General features: G+C 36.9%; 1 protein-coding gene across 1 annotated transcript in view; it reads left to right on the plus strand.

Annotated features, from left to right (window-relative positions):
- LOC111434112 (oligopeptide transporter 3-like) overlaps positions 1-23,451 on the plus strand; it is a 44,882-nt gene extending 21,431 nt beyond the window's left edge. Inside the window, exon 6 of the mRNA XM_023071423.1 lies at positions 22,692-23,451. Coding sequence (XP_022927191.1) covers positions 22,692-23,306 — 615 coding nt within the window. The 3' untranslated portion in view covers positions 23,307-23,451. The remainder of the gene's footprint in view (positions 1-22,691) is intronic.
- The last annotated feature ends 1,429 nt before the right edge of the window (positions 23,452-24,880 follow it).

A 24,880-nucleotide genomic window follows, 5' to 3' on the forward strand; every position in this document is an offset into this window, starting at 1 on the left:
GAAAATGATATTAATATAAATATCCACGAGTATGTGTTACCAAGAGTAACAAAAAGATGAGACTAGAGGTAGAGGAACAAAGAGATGAGACTAGAGGTAGAGGAACAAAGAGATGAAACTAGAGGGTTGGGTCAGACTTTATGATGGATTTATAGGGACCTCATGCATATTGTATGTTCATAAGCATAGGGTTACTTCCCCTAGAGATGATGAGTGCGAACGCGCACAGTATGATGATGAGTGCGAATGCGCACGAGTGCTAATGTGCACAAATGAGGGTGTTCATAAGGCGCATGACACTATAGGGTTCCGCTGACCTTGGGATGTCATTACAAATTAGCTTGACCAGAGGGTCTAGGGGTTGTACGAGCGCCTTGGAGATTGACACTCGCACTTGTGAATCGTGTGTAAGAAAGTACTACACATCCAATTTGTCTGAAACTAGAGGCCACCCCTATGATGATTAGAGATAGATCCCTAAATCATGATTGCATGTGTTTGCATGGTCCCCTATATGATGACGTGATGATGCTAATTGATGATGTGATGATGTTATATGTGATGTGATGTGATGATGTGATGATGTACATGATGTTGACATGATAATGATGATGCATGATAACAAGATGATGTGAGACGTATGATGATGAAATAATTTAATATGATGATGTGCATGTATTAAATGTCATGATGCATTATGACGACGAGTTTTCAAAGACACGACCTAGTTAATGTTAATGGTGATGAACGTATGAAGATCAATGCATGCACGTTACTTACAGTAATGTGTGAACGGTGTATAGGGTTGTGTCATAAAAATGATTTAGAGGTGAAAACTATAGGGACCTTATGCATTTTGTGTGTTCATATACATCGGGATACTTCCCCATTTATGGTGACGAGTACAGACGCGTATACTATGATAATGATGATAATGATGATCATGTCGTGTATGATACTCAGGGTCTGCTGACTTTCAGACGTCACTACGGACAGCTAGCTCGACTATGATGGGTCCAAGGGGATGAACCGCCTGAGGATTCACACTCACATGTGTGGGTCATATGTAGAGAAGTACTACACATCCAGTTTTGTCCGAACTGGAGACCACCCCTGTTACGGTTTAACGATAGGTCCCTAATAATGAGTTTCATGTGTTTGCATTCCTTGACCCCAATGGGGTCACTGACTATTTCTTAAAATACTCCAGCCGTGTGCTACTTCTATTTTAGGTCAATGCAAGGCATCCATGTATGGTTGACGAAGACATTGCAAGTCAAGACCATGCACATGCATAGGATAGTAGTATTTTATTTCCTAAACTTTAGATTAGGATAAGGTGTTTTTACTTTTATTGTTCATTTATTTAATTTAGTAATTTCATCATGTTGTTTTAAAGATGTTTTCGAACACGTAAGTCAATAATAGTGTTTTATGATGTAGTTTTAAATGATTAATTCCATATAAGAGCATAGGTTATGAAAACGGTAACGACTTTAGGTTAGTAGAAATCTAGTGTTGCTATAGTTGGTACCAGAGCTTTAAGTTATAGATTATGTAGACTAGCCTACGAGGTAGGCTTGACATGTTCCATAGTCCCACCGTTAATGTCTCATCACCGGCAGGTATGTCACGCGTAAAATAATTTGAAAAATTATATTATTTACCATAATTTCTAATGATAAAATTTTTTACTTTTCAACCATGCTTAAAAGGAAACTTTTTTTTTTTATTATTATTCTTTTTCTTTAATATTTCATTTTCATTATAATTATCTCACTAATGTTTTCATTCATTTAAGTTATTCCGATCATAATTCATGATTTGAAATTAATTTTATTTGTATTGAAATTAATTATTTTAGATTCATTATATATCTTATTTAACCGAAGTATACTTGTATTAGGTTTTAAACCATACGTAAATAAATTTGATCGAGATTCCAAACATTCATAACATAATATAAAAAAGATAGAGAATTAGAAACACATTTAGTTATTGATAAGAAGTAAGAAGTCTAGTTGGAGACGCCAAAGAAGTTGATAAGGTTATTATTGTTGTTGAGGTCAGTGAACACAAGGGTGCCATAGGTTTGGCTACTAGTACCCTCAAGAGCTGTCAATCGAAGGTTATAGTTGGTTCCGACCACAACTTGCATTTTTCCACTAATCACTTTTTGAGAGTGGAGTTGAGTTTTTGCCTATTTATTGTGTTCATTCAATGCGAACTCACCTAAGCTTTGAATCTGTGGCTCATCTATGTTTTTTTATTGGTTTGTAGCTGCCAGCCAAACCTAAATGTTCGGTTGCCACTTCAAACGACGATAGCGATACGACGAAGAAGAGAAGAGAAGCCAGAAAGAAAAGAGCCTTAGCCATGGTGATAAAGTTTGAAGATAATGAAGAGTATTTGATGGTTTGTTGAAGGGGAAGGTTGATGGGTATCATACCTCAACCACTTCCTACATTCCCCCTTCGCGATGCATAACGTATTCTACATGTCCGTGCTTCGCAAGTACTTGATTGACTTGACACACATTATAGATTATAAACCCTTGTCCTCATCCCTCGACCACTTCCTACATTCCCTCAATTTTCTCTTCTCCTTCTCTTATAAATAATCTCCCAAACCCTCCATTTTCTTCGACACAACTCATTCCTCTCTCTACTTCTCCATCTCCTTTTCCCTATCATCCTTCACCAATTTGGAGACTAAGAAGAAAGAAGAAAGAACTGAACAAAGCTCGGGATCAAAGCTACACTAGTAACCCAAACCGATTTGACTCATAACCCGTTGATGTGGGCCAAACATAGGTTGAGTTGAACTTCAATGAGAAGAGTAAGACTTGTGCCAAGAATAATTAGCGACTTTGACTTAGGCTGTGCCAAGAATAATTAGCGACCTCGACTTAAACCAACTAAGCAAGTGGTTTTAATGTTGGACGCCACGGGCTTGGTTGGATGAGTTGTATGCTGTATGAATGACATGTACATTCGTGGCCCTTATGCATGTCATATTTTTATGATGTTATATTATGTATGGTTATTTTATGTGATGATATGAATGTTATATGATGTATGTACTTCCATATGTTACACCATGTGTATTATGTTAGCATGTTCACATCATGCCTATGAGACATTGATAAACCATGTATGTTAATCATTAAAGATATGTTTAGTATACGTATGAATATCTCACAGGGATGTCATGTCACGAAAAAAAGGGAGGTATGATTTGCATTTTAAGTATGTACCATGATTTGAAATTATGAGACTTCATGCATTTTGTATGTCACGTGCATTGGGATACTTCCTTCAGTACAATTGCATACACCATGATATTATACACGTTCCTTTTCCTCTGTGGCTTCCGACAACGTGAATGTGCACTAGCCCGTAGTTAGGCCCACAGGTACATATACGAGCCTGTTGGTGGGTTCATGTTTACGTATGTGGGCCGTGTGTAAAGAATTACTACACGTTTAACTGTGTCTTGACTAGAAAGTTTAGACTAAGGAAAAATTTTATGAAAAGATGGGTTTTACCAAGATTGAATTCCTCAATTCCAACATTGCCGATACTTACTGAGTATTTTTAAATACTCAAGTGTACTTTTTTTTTCCAGGTAAAGATAAGACACCATGTACAAATGATTGTGTCGTTGTGGAGGCTATGGATACGAAGTCAGGGTAGTAAATTTAATGTTGTTGCTCTTAGGTTAGACAAGAGTGTTAAAATTTACTTTTAAATTTTTGTTATTTCAATTTCACTTTTTATTAACATCATTGTTGTTTAAATGAATTGTTATGAACATTATATATATGACCATGTTTAATAAATTGTTGTAAATGATTTTTGTACTTAGTAGTCAAGACATGCATGGAGTGGCGATCTTTTTTTAATTGGTTGTAACATTATATTATATGTTTGCTTATGAAATATTATTGGATTTTATTAGAATATTTTACCATTTTTATTAGAAATTAAACTGGAAATTGACACTAATCTATTAAAAAGTCTTTAAAATGAATGTATATATATAATACGAGAAATTTTTCCTACAAACAATCTAATCTTCGTTAATATTTTACGGGAATCCTCGAAAAAATAAATAGAAAATTTCACGATGATGAAAATTAAAATAGGAGGCGGGGATGGAAAGACTTCCCTAATCCCATCTTGCCTCGAGAAGCATCTTTAAGTGAGTAAAAAAAAAAACGTCTCAACTCAGCAAAACGGGAAATAATTTGATTTTTTGAAAAAAAAAGGATTATTAAAATATTTTGATTTTTGAACAAGGCATAGAAGGAAACTTCTTAAACTTTTTCTTTAATATTTAACTTTCATTATAATGATGTAACCAATGTTTTGATGATTTAAATTTTGTATTATATATTTTATTTAAGTTATTCTATTTTAACATACACCTTAAATCTCATGATTTACCTGAAAATTATGAAATTAATTTTATTTGTAATGACATTAATTATTTTTATTTATTATACGTACGTACCTTTCATATGACTTATTTTTTTGTTTTATTTATATAAATAAAAGTTGATCGTATAATTTTTTATTCAAAGACATATATCTTATTCAACAAAATTATACTTGTATTAAGTTTTAAATCATACATAAGGTTGATTGAGATTCCAAACATTCATAACATAATATAAAAAAGATAGAAATTAGAAAGACACCATCTTTGATAAGAAGTAAGAAGTCTAGCCGGAGACGTCAAAGAAGTTGACAAGATTGTTCTTATTGTTGCGATCAGTGAACACAAGGGTGCCATAGGTTCGACTACTAGTCTCCTCAAGAGCTGTCAATCGAAGGTTATAGTTGGTCCCAGCTACAATTTGCATTTCTCCACTAATCACTTTTTGGAAGTGGAGTTGAGTTTTTGCCTGTTTATTGTGTTCATTTACTGCAAACTCACCTAAGCTTTGAATCTCAGGCTCATCTATGTTTTTTATTGGTTTGTAGCTGCCCGCTAAATCTAAACGTAGGGTTGCCACTGCGAGCGACGATAGCGATTGGACGTAGAAGAGAAGAGAAGCCACGAAGAAAAGAGCCTTAGGCATGGTGATAAAGTTTGAAGATGATGAAGAGTATTTGATGGGTTGTTAAAGGAGAAAGGTGGTGGGTATTTATAAGAATGGATAAATGCATGAATGGGGAGGAGATTACAATTTTTTTTTAAAATAGTTAATTCATATTCTTTTTTATAGGTTTACTAATAAAGTTTAATTCTATAACATAATAGTCAGTACTCTATAAAAATAAAAAATAAAAGAGTCATTTATGGTCCTCAACTAAATCAAATAAGGAGTAACGTTACTACCATAAATAAATAAATAAAAAGTTAATTATGGTCCTTAAATCTATCCATTAAAGTAAAATAAACTCTTTTAATTTTAATTTAGAATAAATTAGAAAATTAAACTGAATCGAATAGGATTATAATAAAAAAAAGTAATAATAAATAAAAAAAATAAAAAAATAGCAATCTTATCCAAAATGCTCTTGCTAATCCCTCACCCCTCTCCCAACGATCTCTCTCTCAACCAACTGGTCACCAAATTGAGAATGTATGGGTGGTTATTGGAACAAAAAAAAATCTAATTTACGGGAGATGATGCAGATTTAGGTACACAGATTTTGCTTTGTTATTATGAAAAGTCATATTTGAGATCTCTTTTTCTTTACCGTGTAACAATATCTCCTTTTTCACGGTGATTTATCTGGAGAGATTTTGCTTTGTTATTATGGTAAGTTATATTTCAGATTTCCTTACTTTATGCCATCAATTGTGTTACAACATAATCAAATCTCGTTTTCATTCATGAATCAATAGGATTTTAGTTAGCATCATATTAGCTCTAGTAAATGGTAACAAATTTAAAATAAAATAATAATAATAAAAAAAAAATACGTGAAATTTGGAAATAAGAATGAATTATAAAAAAAAAGAGAGGGAGAGGAAAAATTTAAATATAACGAGTAAGTAGATAGAGTAAAAGGGAATTAAAAGATAAAAGTGAGGAAATATCAGGTCAAGAAATTCTATCAAATTTTTTCACATAACATACCAATATCTTCCATAAAAGAGTAATAATAGAGAATGAGATCATTAATGAAAAAAGAATTATATATATAACATTCCAAGACTCTATTCATAAAGTCTCTCATGTGCACATGAAGTCTAATACATGGACCGAAATTGAAATTGCTGTCATGGTTCATATAGGTTTACTTCGATCAAAGGACAAAATCGAACTTTCTTCTCAAGGATAAATTGGTGACACCAGCTTACGCTAATCAGGCAAGTGACCTTACTATCGACATAGTTATATTTGATGTTGACACGTGCCCTGTTGTTCTGCACATGTCATACATATTGATATGTGTCATTGTTTATGGATCGATATGATTATGATATGATATGTATATGTTATGATATGTAAATGGTATGATAACACTTATGGTATGATGCGTTCGACGATATGTTTGAGATAGGATACGAGAAGGATGCGATAAACGTAATGTAATGATACGATTAAGATATGTTCCTGAAACGATATGATTAGGTTGTGTATAGAAAGTGATATGATTATGATAGGTTGATAAGACGATATGTTTAGGATACGTCATAAAATGATATGGCTAGGATATGTTTGGGAAACGATATGACTAAGATATGTATATGAAACAATATGACTTTGATATGTATAAGAACGGTAAAACTACGACAAGTTTAGGAAACGATATGACTAGAATATGCATATGGAACGAAATGATATGACTATGATATGATATGAGAATGATATGATCTATGTTATGGTACAGTATGCTTGATGAATTAATATATTTGTGATATGATATGTTGAAGGCATGCGTGAGATATGTTATGTGACTGTTATGATATATGATATGATAGGATATATGCATGATGTAAACTGTTATGTCCGAAAGCATGAAAATGTTATGATATGGTATATGTGTCACATGATTGATATAATATGATTGACATGCAAAATGATGAGCTAGCATGAAATACAATCTCGGCGTCCAAATGAAAGACATGATAAACGATATGAGAAATGATATGATATGAAAGAAAACGGCAGCGGGGTTGTATTAAATGATAATGAAAATGAAAAAATGTTGAGACTTCATGCATTATTGTGTGCTCATGCATTAGGGGATACCCCTTATCATTCACGATAGTACGGACGCTTTCGCTACAAGACAGGGGAACAATCATTATATTTATCATAATGTTGCCGTAACGGTCGCTATTTCTAGCGAGTGTCCGACATCAACAGCTACTAGAGAATGCTAGCCGAACTAGAAAGGGACCACACTATAACAAATAGGGGCTTTTATAGCTTTTTGATATTGCATTTAAAAATAACCCTATGAATTTAATAGAAAGAAAATGTCCATAAATGATTAAATAAAAGAAAATAGTTGTGGACTTGTGAAAACCTGTGGGCCCTTTGAAAACCTAGTAGCATTACTGTTCAATTGTTCAAAGCTCAGCTACTCATCTCCCATTCCTGCTTCTTTTTCTTCTTCCCTTCCTTATTTTCAAGTAGTTTTATATTCTTGGGTTTGGTTTTCTTCTTCAATTTGTAGTTCTGCTTTGCCATCGGTTTGTTTGTGTCCTTTATAGTTATTATCATTATTTATTATTATTATTATTATTTTTTTTTTTTGGAGTTGGGATTAAGAACTATGCACAAATAGGGTTGCTTAATGGGATCTATAAGGTATCTTTAGGGTTGGAAACTGAGATTTTTATGTAGTTATCTTTGGAGTTTCATTTATTGTCGGAGCATATTGAGGTTGCAGACCGGGATCTTTATCGTGGTTATCTTTGGAGTTTCATTGATGGTTGGGTGACAGCATATGATGAGGCACAGAAGCACCAAAAGAATTGTGAAGGTAAGTCGTTTGTTCTATGTCTTTTATGAGGTTTTTGGAGTCTCTTTAGCGTATCATGCTCAAATTTATGTCAATTTTGGTTTCTTATACGTCTCTTTTCATTCACGCTGGTCTCTGATTTGGTGTTTGGGTGCGTGAATACTGTGATACGTAGCTAATTTAAAATTAGAGTACACGGTGATGGAAAAATGATAAGTTACTTTTTGTTTGTTTTAACACTAATGGTAATTCTGGAAATATCAGAGATGATGTTACTCGATGAAACTCGTTTTGTTAATGACTCCATGTTTCTTGAAAATTGTCCACAAAACGAGCATTTTTCATGATGCCAAAGTTGGTTCATTTCCCCATACTTCGGGGGAGGCTGAAGAAGATATTTTTATGATATTTCTCCTTTCTTATAATTCTCTGTTTTTCGGTTGTCTTGAGGTTCTTCAAGTCACCCATCATTTTATTAGAGGGTCTCATTTCCTTTTGAGTTGATAGATTAGTGCATGTATGGATATTAATAACGATAAAGAGGGTAGAAATCTTTTTATGAAGGCAAATGCTTCTTGAAAAATTTTGTGAATATTAGGTTTCTGGCGTTCGCATTCTGAGTGCTTCTTAAACTAACCATCTATAAGTCAACGTGTATTGGTAGAAGTACATATTATGTAATGGTGTACCCAATTTTATAATGCAACAAGCTTCAATGCCGATCCATTTATTTTGCTAGACCAGAAGAACCATTCTCGAGAATCCATGTTGTATATTTGAAAGAGGGTTCTTCTCTATATCTCGACTGCAACATGCTCTGACCTTTAGTCTCTTTAAGATGCCATTTTCTTTTTCCTATCTTCTCTCATTCATTTTTATTTAGCAAGTTTGATGTAGGTGTACAACTTGTCTATTGTAATGAGCATATTCTTCAAGATCATTCTTGTAAAATTTTTCGTTCATTTTAGATATGAGACGTCTAGGAGATAGTTTTGCTCATAGTTGTACTTAGCTCAGACACGAGAACCTTGAATCTATTTAAGTATATTTTGATACTTCGAACGTTGTGAATTATATTTCAATAGATTTTGTTTTGGTTTATTATGTGCTTTCATAGTTAACTCATAGTGACTTATCGATACAAAATTTTGTACTTCAATTATGTTTTTTTTTTATCATTTTTTAGGTGAAATGGCTTAAAAAGCTATTCCGCAAAATGTGGCTATTTGTCGCGGATGTATATTTCTTTGCTATGATCGACTTTATGTACAAATATTCTCCTTGTAAAATCTCTTAAATCATGGTATGAGTGCAAATGTGGCTTGTATTTTACCCTTTGTGAGTTTATCTCTCAACTTTCTTGTGGGAATTCCACGAAAATAATGAAAATATTGCAACATTATTACTATTTGTAAACGTCTAATTATGTTTGTATTATTGATTTTTTACTTATTTATTAATGCACATTCGATGTAGGTGTGTGTCTAAAGACGAGGCCATGACCAACACATATAGGTACAAATAAAGTTCGGATTGTTCGTATTTTACGGGAAATTGAAGATGATAGAGGACTTACACTTCAAAGAGAAGTCTTGACATGATAGCGGTTCGTTAAACATCATTGCAAATAGTAGATATTTTGTCTTGTATCGTTTGAATAATTTTACACGGGAGAATATTTTATCTTGTATAGTTTGAATAACTATATGTTAGGAAAGGATTGAATACTATTCTTGAAATAGATTATGAAATCTCAATTATGAATGGAAGTTATGGTATTTAATGTGTTACGAGAATTTCATGTGTGTTTATTTAGTTAAAAAATGAGTATTTGAATTATATTTTATTAAAAATATGTGATTATAATGATTATAAATGAATAAATAACTTTATTATAGTACAAATTAAAGCTATAAATGCTATATTATAGTATTAAAAAAATGTCAGGATAATGATAGCACAATATTTTAGCTATATTAAATATATTATAGCTTTAATAAAATGCTATAAGATGGGTTCATAGCAATGTATATACTCTATTATAACATCTATGATAGCTATAAAAAGTCTCAAATTTCTAATAACATTGGTTGTCGTGATGTACAAAAACATGCTAAAAAAGTCTATGATAGCATTTTTCGTAAGCTATTGTATTTATTATTCTTGTAATGCAAGGAGGTGTGCGAACTGATTTGTTGGTCCATACTCGCACGCGTGGACCGTAAGTACACATCCAATCGTTAAGGTATCTGCCGTAGGAAAATAGACTCTGTGGACCGTGTGTAGGAAAATTAAGTACACATCCAATTGTCTGTTAGGATAGCTGCCGTAGGAAAATAGACTGGTATGATAGGTTCTATTCATGATTGTATGTGTTTGCATTTAACCCTAGTAGTGGCGTCGTTTAGTGAGTATTTCTTAAAATACTCAAGCCACGTACTACTTTTATTTCAGGTAAAGGCAAGACATCTATGTACAGCTAACAACGATATCATAATTCGAGACCATGACACATACAAAGGGTATTCGCATTTATTTTCTTAGACTTAGGTTAGAATAAGATGTTTTTAATTTAAATTTTTATTTATTTCATTTAGTTTAATATTATGTCATTTTAAAGGTGTTTTGTTGGAACATGTAAGTTCATAACTGTGTTTTAACATGAAATTTATGTCCTATGAAGAAGTTTAAACGTTTATTTCCACATAGAAATGATTACGCTATGATGACGGTAGCAACTCTAAATAAGTAGAAATCTAGAGTAGTTACACATCATCCCTCTCCGTGATTCATAATGTATTCCACATGTCCATGCTTCGCAAGTACTTGACCGACTCGACACACATTACAGATCAATAAGTACGAAAGTAAGTATGAAGTCAGCTTTGAAAATCGAACAAAGCTCTAGATCAAAACTTTGGCAACCTAGCCATACAAACCTTGGTTGTTGAGTCCACACAAGTGATACTAGCGGCCTAGATTTCTCCTGCCACACTGCAATTGCCAAACCAACACAATGATCTATGCAATCCAGTAACCCAAATTGACCTGACCCATAATTCGATGTTGTGGGCCAAATATAGGTTGAATTGAACTTTAACGAGCAAATTAAGACTTATACCAAGAATAATTAGCAACTTTGACTTAGACCAACCAAATAAGAGGTTTTACTGTTCGACGCCTATATACTTAGTTTGATGATTTGTATGTTGTATGAAAGACAGGTACATTATGGCCCTTGTACGTGTCATATTTTTATGATGTTATGTTATGTATGATTATGCTATGTTATGAAATTACATTATGATATGAATGTTATATGAATGTTATATGATGTATGTACTTCCAAATGTTACACCATGTGTATTATGTTAACATGTTCACATCATGCCTATGAGACATCGATAAATCATGTGTGTTAACCATTAAAGATATGTCTAGTATATGTATGCATGTCTTAACGATATCTCATGCATTTTGTATGTCATGTGCATCAGGATACTTCATTCATTATGATTAGTACGGATGCGTACACCATGATATTATGCGTGTTCCTTTCCCTCAGTGGCTTCCAACAGCGTGAATGTGCGCTAACCCGTAGTTAGGCCCAGAGGTACATATACGAGCCTGTTGGTGGGTACATGTGCACATACATGGGCCGTGTGTAGAGAAGTACTATACATTCAACCTTATCTTGATTAGAAAGTTGAGACTAAGGAAAAATTTTATGAAAAGATAGGTCTTACTTACCATGATTGCATTTCCCAACTCCAACACTGGGATAAGTACTGAGCTTTAGATACTCAAGTCACGTGTTACTTATTTTTCAGGTAAAGTTAAGACACTCATATACGAATTATTTGTATCTTTGTGGAGGCTATCGATACAAAGTCACGGCAGTCACATTTAAGTTTAATGTTGTAGCCCTTAAGTTACTCGGGCGCATTCGCCTCACTGATTGTGAAATTCTACCCCACTCAATCTCGGCATCGTCCCGATGATGATCCAAACTCCTTGACTATTGGCGACTCGACTCGCTAGATTTGGTTGTGTTTCAGGAAAGTATCAAATTGTTGAGCACTTGACTATCTTTTGTCATAATGCTCGTCTTGCTGACGTCTTCTGCTAAATTGGGGACAAGTTCGAGTGGATGCTTCTGACTTCTCTTTTGTCATGGTGGCACCACGTTCTGACTCTTGACTTGGTCAGTTGTTGGGTGAACTTGCCTCCACTTGACTTGGTACTACTATCTATGGCTATCCCCCTTCGGACCTATTTCTGTTGTTCGCCCATCTTGGACTCGGCCACCGAGACTCGCAACATAGACGCGGCTATCCAGTGTTTGCAATAGTTGTGGGCAAGGCTGACTCTTTTGCAGACACTCCCCAGACGACTATGGACTTAAAAAGGGCACTTTGCCCTGTTGTGGCCAACTTGGCCCCAGTGTGTGTGTTCTCTGTGGATCACAAAAATTAGTGCACCCCTCGGGATGGGGCTCGCAAGCCCAGCCGCGACACTCTTTGGTCGCGACCACCTCTTCTATTGAGCAAAGTCAAAAACTTTTTGACAGTCTCTTCAATTGTTGGCACTGTCTTTCGACCAACTCTTTGTACTTGCCACCTTCGTGTGACTATTGCTGTACTTGAACTTCTAGCTTGATGCTCACTTCTCGAGAGGATATTGGTCTTGACATCTGTTGTGGAGTCATCCACCTTAGGCACAAGGGGGTGGCTCAAGGAATACACGTGTGCTCGTATGTCCGAGCATCTTTACGGGGTGAGAGACTTATTGATGTTGCTCTCCCCCGCTCGAACTCGGCTGCCTCTTTGCAGCAAGGTCGTCCCCCCATAAGGACTTACATTGTATACGGCTTTTGCACTTGGTCGACACTTGTCTTTTCTCGACTCTTGGCTTCTCTGCTTGTAACCATTGACATTATTCCTCTAATGTGAATGATTCTTTGGAAGGCACCGTCATGGCGCTTTCTGTTTCATCTGTCGTGTCTACTTCGGAACTGCAAGCTCTTGTCAAGTGAGCTTAATTTTGCTTGACGGGTAGATCTCCCCATATTGAGGTGTCAACACATGACACTAATGAACTTCGGGTAGTCTTGGCTTCAACCCCCAACTGATTATAATTCTGACCGGCAACTGTCCTGCCCACTTCGGCACTCTTGACACACTTGCAAGGTCTTCGATCAACTCTTGGGTTCATTTCTCTTGACTACCTTGCCCGACTAGACACACAAAGGTTGGCTCTGATACCAACTATCACGATCCTACATTTTTTACCGTGCGGCGTCGTGATCTATACACACTCACGACTAGCCTTAAGGGGAATTAAGCCCCATATATATTTTTCGCCCCAACTTTGTAGCTTCGTCGAACCTTGGGCAAGGTTTGTCTTCGCCAATCGAACATCACTTGTGCGGAATCCAAGCTTTTTCAACCACACACGCCGCCTGTGCGTGCATGTTCAATCGTCTGCGACACATCCGACTTGTCTCTACGCTAGGCCAACTCATTCGGCTTGACCTTGCCTCTGCTCGGGCCAAGGTCTCTCAATACAACGTCGCATCTCATCTTGCCATCTCGATCCCCCATCGACAGGGTCCATATGTCTTGATGTCATCCAGAGTCTCAAGATGTCGTCGGCCGTCATAACTCATTCGGTCATGCCATCAAGAATGGGCCCGTGTGACGTTCATCTCATCGGGACTTCTCGAACATCCATCCATCTGGGTTCTATCGAGGCATAGGCCCTCCCGTGCCCATGTCGAGTCATTTACGGATACCGTATCGGATAGCGGGTGTATGCAGCAACCTCCAACACGCGGGCTAGGGCGCAATACCAGCACACCTGTGCCGCCCGGTACTGTCCTTCAAACACCCATTTCAAAGAAAGTCGCTCGAGACACTCGTCTCGGCACGCTCGCCCACATTGTGACACACGTATGTGCCACAAGGTAGCTCACTTAGGCCATAGGGTCCAGGGGTGGTGGAGAGCTGACACCATGGTACCCCTATAGTACATTTTGAGCCATTTTTATTTACCAGGTGTAGACATGATTTTGGTGAGGTGTCATACGCTGTCGTGCATTGTCCGTCCGGTGTCCGATTGACACCAAATTTGGCGAGCATTTATATTTAATATAGGCGGACTTAACTCCCGAACCGCATGCCCAAATTCCTTCCGAAACCCCAACTTTTGAGGTTAAGGCCCGGGGCCCACCCGGCCCTTCAACAAGCCTATCTTGTTCTTCATGTCTATTCTGATGTCTCTGTCTTGCTTATGTCTCAACATGTCTTCAATGCCCACTTTGCGTGGTGGTGTGTTGGATGATGCATCGTCCTCCTTGATGGCATCATGGCACTCTTCTATATTGGCCTGCATATGGCCGGATGGGCGTCTCTTGAGGGACGCCACTTTGCTTGTCATGGCGTGAGGGTCACAACCTACTCTCTTCATAGTATGGTTGTGACACCCTACACGTGGAACCCGCGCGTAGGGAAGTGTGCAGGCGCGTGGGAGTCCCCTGTGAGTACGTGCAGGCGCGTGAGTGCCCTGTTTTCACCCGTTTTTCATCCCGATTTCAGTGTTAATCCTATTTTACTGTGAACTAGGTCTCTATATAGATAAATCGTAATTTTTGGACTCCGATACGACTGTAATCAAGATCCAGAAGGCACACGACATACTGTAAGTAACCATACGGATTTAGGAAGTAATACTTGTAGGGTGCACTTGGTTTTGCATGCATGCTAGAGCAAATTACCTGTAGGTGGCTACATCCAATGATCCTCTGTACTTAGGAAGTTGAATATATATCTGTTGGACTTGCTGCCTTTATGAGATTTCGTGCTCAATATTTGTTTTCTTGTTAGACTATCTATCTACTGGGTTTATCTGTTCATTCTATGTTAGTGGATTGGAGGATTTGTGTATCTGCGCTCCGGGTGTTGATAGATGATGTCGCCCCGTTGAGCTTGTATGGCTGTATTTGTTGTTATTCATACATAAACTCCTCTTGAATGATTGCGTGAACCTATGATATGGTTGATAAATTGTAGTGTTGTGTTTTGCCTATGGTGAACTCTGGTAGGAATCGAGTGGGATTTAGATAGGGGACCCTCCTGAAAATATGGTCCATGTTGTCGTGAGCGATGCTTAGAGGGAGAGACCCTTTAACCCTGGACTGTTATGGGTTTGTAAGCCTTGATTGAGTGATTCTGGAAACTAGGGCCCCTAACTCAATAATCTACCTACCCTTGAGACAAAGAGAACCATGTTAGGACCTTGAGGTGTAGAGAGAGAACCTCTTAGCCAACCGTAGCTGGTATAGCGTTTGAGTATACTCCACTTCCCTTCCTACTCCGGTGTGGTGCTGTTGAGCTAGGTGAGACGCCTGTTAGGGAAGTGTTACTCAGTGGTAGATCGACTACTCTGCATGGGGATCCGTCTTACGGTTAGATGTTGATCATGTGGGTAGGTCAAGGTCACCTGCATGATGAGTTCCATCCTATGGAAGGACGTTGACCATGCAGTGACTAATTCTAGCTGGGTTGTACGAGAGGTACATGTAGTTATGAGGGAGCACCTCATCTTCAAACGTTGAGTACCGCTACAAAGATTAAGTCCTTCTACCCCGATCTGTGAACTGAGAGCATTGAGACTTTAGAGTCCGGAGTATAGTTGGTGGTTCTCTCGTGAACTTAGATGTGATTAAGAGCCTACAAGTAGGTTGCTTACTGAGTATATATTTATACTCACCCCGTCTCCCTTTTTTTTCTTTTCTCAGGTCCGTGAATTTACACTTCGTGGCAAAGGGGGTGTTTGGGAGCTTGAAAGTCACAGAGGAATTGTCGTCTCGGGGCGTCTGTCTAGTTTACCTTTGTGTACTTGGCATTTATTTCATCATGTACCCCGATCTTTTTTCTTTTCCATTTTATACAATGTAACTCTTTTCTACTTGAACGCTTTAATACTCGCGAGGAAATTTTATACTTGAAATTTTTGCATTTCGTTTTTCTTCTACTTTCATGCATTGAATAGTCTGTCGAGTCACACTTGGTAATTTTGATGCGTCGAAATTTTGGGTTATGACAAACTTGGTATCAGAGCTGTCAGGTTATTGGTTCTGTAGACACATTTAGTTAGAGTCATGTATCCTCTGTGACTTAGCCCGCCGACATGCCCTACCACGATAAGGTAAATCCATGAGACTAAACTCTGTGGAAATTGAGAGAATTAAACTTCCTTCTTGCTTAGTTGTGATTTATTGACAACATTATGATCTTATCTGAAAAAGAAAAAAAAAATTGTGTGTCATTCTATCCATTGACATGTGGACCTTTTCTTGTTCTTCCTGATCTATGTTAGAAAATGCCGCCCAAAGAACAAGAGACCAAAGCCACGCGTGGACGGGGTAGGGGTAGACCCCGTAGGGACGCTGTTGTTCCGCTACCTGAGGTCGAACAAATCCCACCTTCAGTACAACATCCAACCCCAGATGTGGATGATGATATGCCTCATGCTGGGGGAAGCAGAAGAGCCACCACCGCCGCCTCCCAAGCTAAGGCTAAGAAGGATTGAGGTTAGGGACCCTCCTGAGGGAATTCCTCAGGAAACTGTACCGGGTGTGGAGTAGACGGGGGCTTACTCTAGGGATTTCCTAGAGTCCTTTATGAGGTCTACTATGGAAACTCAGGCACAAACCACTCTCATCCTGCAGACTTTGATGGCACATCAGAATCAACAGAATCGAACACGTAGCCCCAGACGTGATGAGAGCGTGACAATTGAGTCCCATTATCTGAGGTATTTCCAGGAACTTAACCCAACATCTTTCGAGGGTGGTAAGATAGACTCCGTAGTAGCGGAGGCTTGGTTGGAAGCAATAGAGACAGTCTTTCGGTATATGAACTGCCCCGCTGAATATTAGGTGCACTGTGCCACATTTATGCTGAATGGAGAGACACATTTCTGGTGGAAGACCACCCACAAGACGCTCAGTCCTGGTGAAGGTCTTGTTTTATGGGAGCAATTTAGAGAGGCTTTCCTTCTGAAATATTATCCGGTCGTTTCCGGTATCCAGAACTCTACAGCATTCCTCCGGTTGAAATAGGGAGATAGATCAGTGGAGGATTATGATATAGAATTCAACAAGTTAGCACGTTTTGCTTCTGAATTTGTGAGTACTGAGAAAATGCGAATCAATCGCTTTATTGCGGGCCTCAGGGATGAGATCCAAGGGTTTGTTGTGGCTCATGATCCATGTCCTGCGTGGATGTTATGGGTGTGGCGAGCCAGGCCACCGAGTTGCTGATTGTCCCCACAGAAATCCACTTGAGGTGAATCGACCTATCGCTCAGTATCAAGGAGGTCAAGGAGGTCGACAACAGCAACAGGGGCGAGCAGTAGCCCATGCCACCACAGCCAGAATGACTAAGGAACCCGCCAATGTGGTAACAGGTACGCTACCCATTTATGGGCATTTGGCATTCACTCTATTTTATTTTGGCTCTAAAACTCTTTTATTTCTGCTGCATTTGCTAAGCAAGCTTTGTTAGAATTAGAGCCTTTTGAGAATACCCTTTTGGTATCCATACCATCAAAGAAATTACTTGAGGTCACTCACAGAGTTAGGGCTGGAAAGGTGGGAGTTTGAGGCTGACTTAATTGTGTTAGTCATGGTGGATTTTGATATTATTTTGGGTATGGATTGGTTAGGTGCAAACCAAGCCGTTATTTATTGTGAGTCTCGAATGGTAACCTTAAGACATCCTTCAAGGGAGGGCCTAGTTTTCAGGGGGTCGTCGACTAGGGAAACCCCGGGGGTGATCTCGGCACTGAGGGCTAGGAAAATGATCCATAATAGGGCGTGGGCATTTCTAGCCAGTGTAACTGTTGATAGGGGAGTCAAGCCCACAATCTCATCAATTCCAGTGGTCAGGGAGTTCGAAGATGTTTTTCCTGAAGACCTTCCTGGGTTGCCTCCTAATAGAGAGGTTGATTTTGGAATTGATCTGGAACCTGGAACAGCACCAATATCTAAGGCACCGTACAGAATGGCTCCCGCTGAACTTAAGGAACTAAAAGAGCAAATACAAGAGCTTTTGGACAAGGGGTTCATTCGCCCTAGCGTTTCGCCTTGGGGAGCCCCTATACTTTTCGTGAAAAAGAAAGATGGGACTCTACGCTTGTGCATAGACTATCGAGAGCTGAAGAGGGTCACTACCAAAAACAAGTATCCCCTTCCGAGGATAGATGACTTGTTCGATCCGCTACAAGGGGCGTCTGTGTTCTCTAAGATAGATCTGAGATCGGGGTATCATCAATTGAGGATTAGAGAAGAAGACATCCCCTAAGACAGTCTTCCGAAGTCACTACGGACATTACGAGTTTACAGTTATGTCTTTTGGCCTCACTAATGTCCCCGCGGTTTTCATGGAGCTTATGAATAGAGTGTTTAAAGATTACCTCGATTCCTTTGTAATAGTATTCATCGATAATATATTGGTATACTCTAAGACAGAAGCAGAGCATGAAGATCACTTGCGTTTTTTTTTTTTCTTGTTACTTTTTAGTTTTTTCGGTTCTATGTTATTTTTTTTTTTAGTTTTTAGTTTATTTCTTTTTTTTTTATGTTCATTTTTTTTTTAGTTTTGATTTTCTTTTTTTAATGTTCATTTTTTTTTTAGTTTTTAGTTTCTTTTAGTTTTTGTTTTTTATGTTAATTTTTATTATTATTATTTTTAGTTTGTTGCTAGTTTCCCTCAGTAGGTTTTCTTTTATTATTTTAATTCTTTTTTATTATTATCGTTATTTTTTTTCTAGTTAGTTTTTAGTTTTTTCTTTTTTATGTTAATTTTTTTTTATTTTAGTTTTTAGTTTTATTATTTTAATTCTTTTTTATTATTATTTTTAGTTTTTAGTTTTTTTAGGTTAATTTTTTTTTATTTTAGTTTTTAGTTTTATTATTTTAATTCTTTTTTATTATTATCCTTAATTTTTTTTTATTATTATTTTTAGTTTGTGGTTTTTTCTTTTAATGTTAATTTTTTTTTTAATTTTTAGTTTCTTTTTCTTATGTTAATTTTTTTTATTTTTAATTTTTAGTTTCATCTTTTTTTTATTTATTTATATATATATATATATATATATATATAAACATAGTTCAACATTGACACAAATCCAAAAAAGAAAAACAAATTCAATAAAAACATGTATTTGACTGACGTCGAATACATCTTCATTATAGTATCATCTCTAAGTCACGTATAGGTAAGAATTAAAATATTTTTATAATATTCTTTACTTTGGTATATTTAAACTAATCATTTTATTGTTCTTTTATTCATGTATCTTTATGTTTTTCCTACTTTAACCGATTCTCAATTAAGTGTTTGTTTTAGTTGTTTGTAAACTTTCAATCATCTTTTATCTAAGATTGTATCGGAATAATTATAAATAGTGGATAAATAAAACCTTTTTTAAAAAAATAATTTTTTTAACAACCCGACAACTCAATCCAAAAAGAGAGGGTGATATGTTTTATCTAGAAGGAAATAGGGATTTAGGGATTTACGATCCTAGAAGCAAATAAGGATCGGGATTTAGGGTTAATGTTGCTTTAATTTAGGTATGAATTGATGATACGTTTTATTATCCTCATTAAGCAAATAGGGATTTAGGGACCTTTTGAATAATAGTCAACTTATTAAAATGAAACATTTCCGCATAGAGAACGTAAAACATATATCTTAGATATTCTCGAAATGGTAATTCACTGAAGCAATTATTCCTTAGAAAAGTTTGGAAATAGAGATTACTTTTGGTCATAAGCTCTCTTTTGCTTTAGGCTTCCCAAAGACCTCGTACTAATGGAGATATTATTCTTTGCTTATAAACACATGATCTTTCACTAAATTAAGGGACTCACTTCCAATAATAATCGCCAACCAAAACTAATAAATGCTCTTAAATTTTTTAAAACAATATTTTTAAACTTTTAAAAGTTTCTTTAAACCTTCTTAAAAATTTCAAAAAAAAATACTCTTAAATTTTTAAAAAATTAAAAAGAAAAAAATACTCATAAATTTTCTAAAGTAACCTTAAAACCCTTAAAAAAATTTAAAAAGCTTTAAAGTTTGTGTTTATATACTAACCTAATGAAAATTTTAAAGTTTAAGGTACTAACTAAAGTATTGACGATGAAATCAATAATAACCGTATTTTTATTTTTTTTAAAAAAAATCAAGAATATTACTGAAAATTTTAAAACTATTAAGGGTATTTTTATTAATTTAAAATCTAATAAATGTATTTATTATTGATCCTTTAAAAAAAAATTGTATTTTATAGTTTTAAGTTTCATTATATTTTATCTATATATTCAATGTACTTTTAGATGTTTTTTTTTTTTTTTTTGTATTTATCCTACACCTTTTAGTACTTTTGAATAATAAATAAATAAACATAGTAAATACTTTTATTATGATTCTTTTTAAAGGTGAAGCAATTAATTTGTTTAAAAAGAAAAAAGAAAAGAACGACACCTCATAAATTTAACATAACAGTTCAGATTTCATTACCTTACCATAAATATATCTTTTTTTTCCTTTACGACAAAAATTCAACAAATTAATGACGTAAAGCCACGTGGACTCCACTAGATCCGTCTTTTACGCACAAAACACACTCCAAACACGAGGCTGATATCTACCTGGCAAACACTCTATTGGAATATAACCACAACGTTTCCTCAATGATTACGGTTGGACGGTAATCCTATGAAGATTGGTGGACGGCGTCAAAACGGCGTTCGGGATTTACGTCAACTTAAGTTGAGACCACTTGTATCCGATGTTGACAGGTGGAATGGAATCGTGTGTGGAGCCGAGTTGGCAGATGATGTGGCGAGAGAGCTCGTGGGGAAGGCCATTTTTGTGTGTTATTCTCACTTTAATAATCTCTATTTATAGATCATTGTTTGAACATAATCACTTACAAAAAATCCATAAATATCAATTAAAATGAAAATGTAAAAAGAAAAAAGTAAGTATAAATATTGAACACATCGCTGACATTTCTGAATCAGCCCTTTGACTTCCTAGTCTTCTTCTTCTCCTTCTTCTTACCTTCTTCTTCCTTCAATTCCCTTTCTCTCTCATCCTCCTCTGTTTCTCTCTGTTTTCCCCGTTAACGCCTTCTCAATGTCCTCGGAAACCCCGTCCCATCCAGATTCCTCTGCCGCTGCTGATATGTCCAATGGCGGCGGCGAACTAGCTTCTGAGGAACGGTGCTCGGTGGAGGAGGTGGCTCTGGTGGTGCCGGAAACTGACGACCCGACTCTTCCTGTGATGACTTTTCGATCATGGGTTCTTGGTCTCGTTTCTTGTTGCCTTCTCATTTTCCTCAACACTTTCTTCACTTACCGTTCTCAGCCACTCGCCATCTCCGCCATTCTTATGCAGATCGCTGTTCTCCCAATTGGTCGCTTCATGGCCTCCACTCTCCCAAACAGGGACTTCCATTTCTTTCGATGGAAGTTTAGTCTCAATCCTGGCCCTTTCAATATGAAGGAGCATGTTATTATCACCATTTTTGCTAACTGTGGCATCTCCTATGGTGGTGGCGACGCCTATTCCATCGGCGCCATTACTGTCATGAAAGCTTATTATAAACAGGGCTTGAATTTCTTCTTAGCCCTTCTCATCGTCTTAACTACCCAGGTTTGCATCTTTATGAATGAAAAGGGGCTAATTCAAAAGTTGTCTTTCGAATATCGATTTAAGTAAAAAATAATGAACAACCATTTTCTAAAACATCCCGATTGATAAGATCTAGACCCTTTTCTCACATTCCCCTGTTTTGAATCTTTTTCTCTTTGGCTGTTCTTCAGATTTTGGGATATGGATGGGCTGGAATGCTGAGAAGGTACCTGGTAGATCCTGTTGAAATGTGGTGGCCTGCAAATCTGGCACAGGTTTCTCTGTTTAGGTACCCTTTCTTAATCCCTTTTCCAGATTTGGAGCTCAGAGGCTTAGCAGTATTTAACTCTGACATGCTCTGTTTTCTTTGCCTTGCTCTGTTTTCCCCCCTGTTTTAGAGCTCTTCATGAGAAGGAAGACAAATCAAAAGGGATGACAAGGATGAAATTCTTCTTGATCTTTATGGGAGCCAGCTTTGTGTACTACGTTTTTCCAGGTTACTTGTTACAAATCTTGTCATTCTTCTCGTGGGTTTGTTGGGTTTGGCCTCGCAGCATCACGGCTCAGCAAATTGGGTCGAGCCAAAGTGGACTTGGGCTCGGTGCTTTCAGCTTTGATTGGGCTGGGATTTCGGCCTACCATGGAAGCCCACTGGTGTCGCCATGGTCCTCAATTCTAAACGTGGGTGTTGGGTTTGTGATGTTCATTTATATCATCCTCCCTGTTTGCTACTGGAAGTTCAACACCTTCGACGCCCGCAAATTCCCCATTTTCTCTAATCAGCTCTTCACCAGAACCGGCCAGAAATATGATACTACCAAGGTTTTAACCCCCAAATTTGATCTCAATGTTGCTGCTTATAATAACTATTCGAAGCTGTATCTTAGCCCACTGTTTGCCCTCTCCATTGGATCTGGCTTTGCCAGGTTCACTGCTACTCTCACCCATGTCGCCTTGTTTCATGGACGGTATGCTTTTCTCTCACTTTTAGCAAACTTCAATGTTTCTTTTGAGAGTTTATGATCTTGACTGATTCGTGTTTTCTCAGTTAGTCGGGACACTCGTTGCCGGGACGATTAACCTCGCTGTTGCTTGGTGGATGTTAGAAAATATAGAGAACATCTGTGATACTGAGGCTCTCCAACCTGATAGTCCATGGACGTGTCCGAAATACCGAGTGACGTTTGATGCATCTGTTATCAGGGGACTAATAGGACCGAGGCGATTGTTTGGACCGGGCGGGTTGTATCGAAACTTGGTGTGGCTATTCTTGATTGGAGCTGTTCTTCCAGTTCCTATTTGGGCATTGAGTAAAGCTTTCCCTGAAAAGAAATGGATTGCATTGATAAACATACCAGTTATATCCTATGGCTTTGCAGGGATGCCACCAGCAACTCCTACAAACATAGCTAGTTGGCTCATCACTGGTACCATTTTCAACTACTTCGTCTTCCGATACCATAAGCGATGGTGGCAGAAGTACAACTACGTCCTCTCGGCCGCGCTCGACGCAGGGACAGCGTTCATGGGCGTGCTGCTTTTCATTGTGCTGCAGAATGGGGGACATAACTTGAGGTGGTGGGGATCACAACCTGATCACTGTCCTTTGGCTCAGTGTCCAACCGCTCCCGGGATCGTCGTTAAAGGATGTCCAGTGTTTTAGCTAGCTCGTCGAGGCCCTGGACGATGAAACTGATAGCCATTATGTTACAGAGAGTTAGGTTCAGGTTCTTGTTTTGCTTATGTTGTTCGTAAATGTTAGTTTGAAGTGATTTGGGTAGGCTTTATATAAGGCATCATGTTAGGTACAAGTTGTGTTATATCTTTTAGTGTATGGCAATGGAGAGAATTCAAAGTACCATATCCTACAAAAAAAAAAATACTAACACAAAAGGACATGAATTATAAAAATACTCCGTAAGTAGCTCAACTTAGAGTCATGATGTGATATCATAATTTGTCCTTCTTAGCCCTATATGAGCCATCATTTCTAATGGTTCGTTCTCGCTATTCTAAGATAGTTATCTTGGTTAGATGGTTCTATGGTTCTAAGTTATCTTGGTTAGATGTTTTGCTAGTTCCTTTTATCATTATCATCATAATAGACCAATATCTAATAGCTCTTGGAGGCACGTGTGTTTGTGTATGTATGTATATATTATTTTAGTTTTTTACTTATTTCAAAATTTTGGACACTCAAGTTTCGTGTTTGAGAGTTCCTAGTCTTGTAATAACTCTAGGTGTCCGGCTCTCATCTCGCTCTTAGGTTGCCACTTTAGCTACTCACTTTGAGCAAACTAATTTTCTTATTCCATCAGGTCTTCACACACCTTGTGATAAGACAATCCTAATCCTCACCGCAATGATCTAAGCTTTTGTTGAAACAAGAACCTTTGAATTAGAGAAATCAACATATCCTTCTACAAAATTTGGATAACCAAGAAATAAGACTAGAATTAGATTACATTTTAAGATTAAAGATACAGAGGTAAGATTGTAGTTCTAAATTGAATCACTCCACCATCGAACTTGATCAAAACTTGATTGAATAACTCAGATAATACTTTCCAGAAGAATTGCTTAAAACATAGAAATGACAAAAATTATGCTAAAATTTCTAAGGAAGAAAGTCTCACTTAAGAGCTCAATTTCATTCATACCAAAATCATGTCTTTTTACCTATTAATTTGTGGGTATTACATATTAATTTGTGGGTATTTACAGTATCTTTTCAACTCTTCAAATGACCACTACAAAAGTTGTGGCCATGATTGTAGAGATACTCGGCACTGCCCTTCAAATGTCCACTAAAAAAATTAGGACTATTTTGACAAGTAACTTCCCACCCTTTTACCCACTACAATAACTTATGAAATTAAAATAACAAATAAAGTTTTCAAACAAACTACTAATCAAGTGCTATATATAACGACCTCATCCTCCACTTCAACCGTGCAAATATTCACTTATGAAGCTCCAAAGGGTCATTTCTCAATTGAGTTAGCTTGTAATGTTAAATCAAGTCTATTAAATTTTGTATATGAAAAATATCGAGTCTATTGAATTTTGTAGATGAAAAATGAATGCTTGTTGAATCTTCTTCGCCTTGGATAGCATAATAGGTTCAGTTGGAATATTTGGAACACCATAATCCTTATCACCTTGTAGTAATTTATGTAGGCTGCTCTTCATTGCTCAAATCTTCTTGGAGGACTAGAGGCTCATAGTCTATGACGT

Source organism: Cucurbita moschata, unplaced genomic scaffold (assembly GCF_002738365.1).
Source record: "Cucurbita moschata cultivar Rifu unplaced genomic scaffold, Cmos_1.0 Cmo_Scf00044, whole genome shotgun sequence".
NCBI classification, from domain to species: Eukaryota; Viridiplantae; Streptophyta; class Magnoliopsida; order Cucurbitales; family Cucurbitaceae; genus Cucurbita; species Cucurbita moschata.